Below are 2,719 nucleotides of genomic sequence, written 5' to 3'. Positions count from 1 at the left end.
CCGCGGGAGGAGGACCGGGCGGAGGAGGTACCCGCCCTCCCGGGAAACCCTCCCGGTTCGGGTGGTGGTGAGCCCCAAAAAAGGAGACCCTTCCCGTGCCCCCCCCATCCCATCCCAAAGGGTTCCCAAATCCCCTTCCCTGGCGGTTACGTCAGCCCCCATCGCGTGAACTCTGTTACGATATTAAGCGACATGTTACGCCGCCGTGTAAGCAGTTAGTGGAATTTTACTGGGGACTCTGGTATTGTTCATGCTTAAGTAAATCAAACCAAAGGACAGCCCGGCCCCGGAAAGAAGGACTTGGGAAGCTCAGAGCTCTCCCTGAAGGATAAAGGATGCCCCAGGACAACCACAGTAACACCAGCATCAGGGCCCTCTGACCCGTCTGGGAAACCCGGACTGCCTCGAGACTGACTCCGGGGATCGACGGACAAACAGCGAGACCGCTGCAGAAATCGAGCGGCTTTGCAGAGTTTCGCCGTGATTAGCAATTGCGCCTGTGGGTGTTCGCAATTAGTCGAGTCATGTTGTACCTGGCTGCTTGAAGGGTTGTGAGAACCCCCTGTAAAACCGCATTTGGGTGCCCCGATTTGGCTGTGACGCCTCATACGCATGAAGAAATATTTACTCGTGTAATTCCCTGCTGTGCATCCCAGCCTCTCGCCCCAGTCAGCACGGGCCAGGCACGAATTTTCATGCCACACAGGGTGCTGGGGTCTCCCTCCTGAGCGAAGCAAGACGTTTGCTGGCCTCAAGTCCGCATGTTCGACGTTGGAGACGTGAGAAGCTCCGTGGATATAAACGGGGATTTTCCCCATGCTGAGTGCTTTCCTGCGCTGGAGCCAAAGAACTCTGCACCGCTTGATCCATGCCAAGTGATGCAGACAGCCCCAAAGAAATGGGTCTCTGATGGTCACCGCCAGGAGGGTTGTGATGCTGCCTGTGTGGGGCTGCTCTTGGGTTTTGCCCCAGATCCCTTGGAAAGGGTGTAAGAGTATCACTACTTGGGGAGCAGCAGGGCAAAACTGCTGTCCCTACGAGCACACCCATCCCAGTTTGCAATCTGGGCCCGCGTGGGTACTACTGGGTGCTGCATCCCCACTGGTTCCCCCCTTCCCTGCCCCACAGTGATGGCTGAAGCCGCCGTCCCTTGAAGCTGGGTGGGCATCAGGCTCCAGTGTAAAGGCACACTCAGGCCAGGCTGATTCAGAACCAGACCCCTTTTTTTCAGGCAGACATGTGGCTGCACATCCTCAGAGGGCATCGCACCCTGACGCCGTCAGCCCATCCCTGTTGTGCCCCCGAAAAGCACTGTGCCCCTCTTGGGTGGGTGCAGGCAGGAGCAGGGATGGGGAGACACAAGCTCATCACCCTTGGGATGGAGCTCATCACCCTCGGGATCCCGTGGAAGGCTGGTGTGGCTGTTTCTCTGCAGGAAAACGGGATGAGTTGTTTGTGCCTGACCGGTTTTGGCTGTGGGGCAGCATGGAGCTGCCCACGGTGGGAGGCAGCCGGCAGGGCTGGGGCTGCACCACAGAGCTGAGCATGGGTGCCGAGGGCAGAGCTCTGGCTTGGTGAATAACTGACTCCTCAGCATGGAGGCAGGTCGGGGGAAAGGAAGAAAATATATTTTGGATTGCCCAAAACTAAAATTAAGAAGGTGACTAATATTTTTCGGCAAAATGGAGAACAAATCCTGAAGAAGGATAGGTTGAGCAGGCAGCATCGCTGGCCGCACCTGCCGCCACCGGCTTCGTCATCAAGCTCATCGTCCATCTGCTCGGAAAGCTTCACTCTCCTCTGCTGTGTTCCCGGTGTCCTTGAGAGCCAGATGGGCTGGCCACTGGTGACAGAGATCCTGCAGGCTGGGAGGGTAAATGGCCGATAGCGTTAGGTTGGCTGAACCATGGGATGTGGGGGGCCGAGCTGCGGGGGAGACGCGTGATGTGGAGGAGGGAACGGGCCTCTGGATTTGGCCACCGCAGGTGAGCACTCTGATGCCAGCAGAAGCCTCATGCAGGTGGTGCAGATTTCGGCAGCTCCTCGGGAGAAACGCGGGGCTTTTTGCGGGTAACTGGGACTTGGGGGCTGCCGAAAAGACATGGGACCCAGAGGGGTTTGTTCATACGGAAGCAGCTGGCGCCTGAGGCTGGGGGGGCACTGGCATTGCTCCAGCATTAGCAGGTCCAGGGAGGTGTCCCCAAAGCCACCGCCTGGGCTGGAGGCAGATCCTCCACACTTGCTGAGCAACACCCCAACGCCAGAGCCGCTGATGGCCAGGTTGGGAGGCTGGAGGCAGCAGTCACCCAACCGCTTCTGTTTGCAAAGTGCCTGGTTCGTTTGTCCTGGGTTCATTCACGAAGCAACGCTTGGGCTAGGAGCATCCCTGCGGCATGGGCAGGGACCCGGAGTGACACCCCGGGGTGGACACCTGGGCAACGAGAACGGGCACAGTGCCGACGGGCGAGCCGGGGGGAAACCAAAACGCTGCTCTAACCCCGCCGGCCTTTCCGCTCCCGCTCCTTATTTGTCTCTGAAGGGTATTTTGAAGCCCTTCAAGATGGCCTCAAGTGGTTTCCAAGGCGACAGTGCTAAAGTCATCACTGCCATGGAAACCCTCTCTTTGGCATAATATAAATATTTCCCTTGAAGGAGGCTGGATGAGTGGGCGATGTGCTATTTTCTAGCACTCCCTGGCTGCAACAGGACAATCTCCAGG

At 58.0% G+C, this 2,719-nt stretch overlaps 1 protein-coding gene across 1 annotated transcript in view; it reads right to left on the bottom strand.

Moving 5' to 3' along the window:
- Window positions 1-162, bottom strand: part of PTTG1IP (pituitary tumor-transforming 1 interacting protein) — a 10,126-nt gene extending 9,964 nt beyond the window's left edge. Inside the window, exon 1 of the mRNA XM_009893089.1 lies at window positions 151-162. Within this exon, the coding sequence (XP_009891391.1) occupies window positions 151-162 (12 nt within the window). The remainder of the gene's footprint in view (window positions 1-150) is intronic.
- Window positions 163-2,719: the final 2,557 nt, after the last annotated feature.

Source organism: Charadrius vociferus, unplaced genomic scaffold, assembly GCF_000708025.1.
Source record: "Charadrius vociferus isolate BGI_N301 unplaced genomic scaffold, ASM70802v2 scaffold559, whole genome shotgun sequence".
Taxonomy (NCBI): domain Eukaryota; kingdom Metazoa; phylum Chordata; class Aves; order Charadriiformes; family Charadriidae; genus Charadrius; species Charadrius vociferus.
The sequence above is the reverse complement of the archived record's forward strand: the minus strand, read 5'-3'. Positions and strand labels throughout refer to the sequence as shown.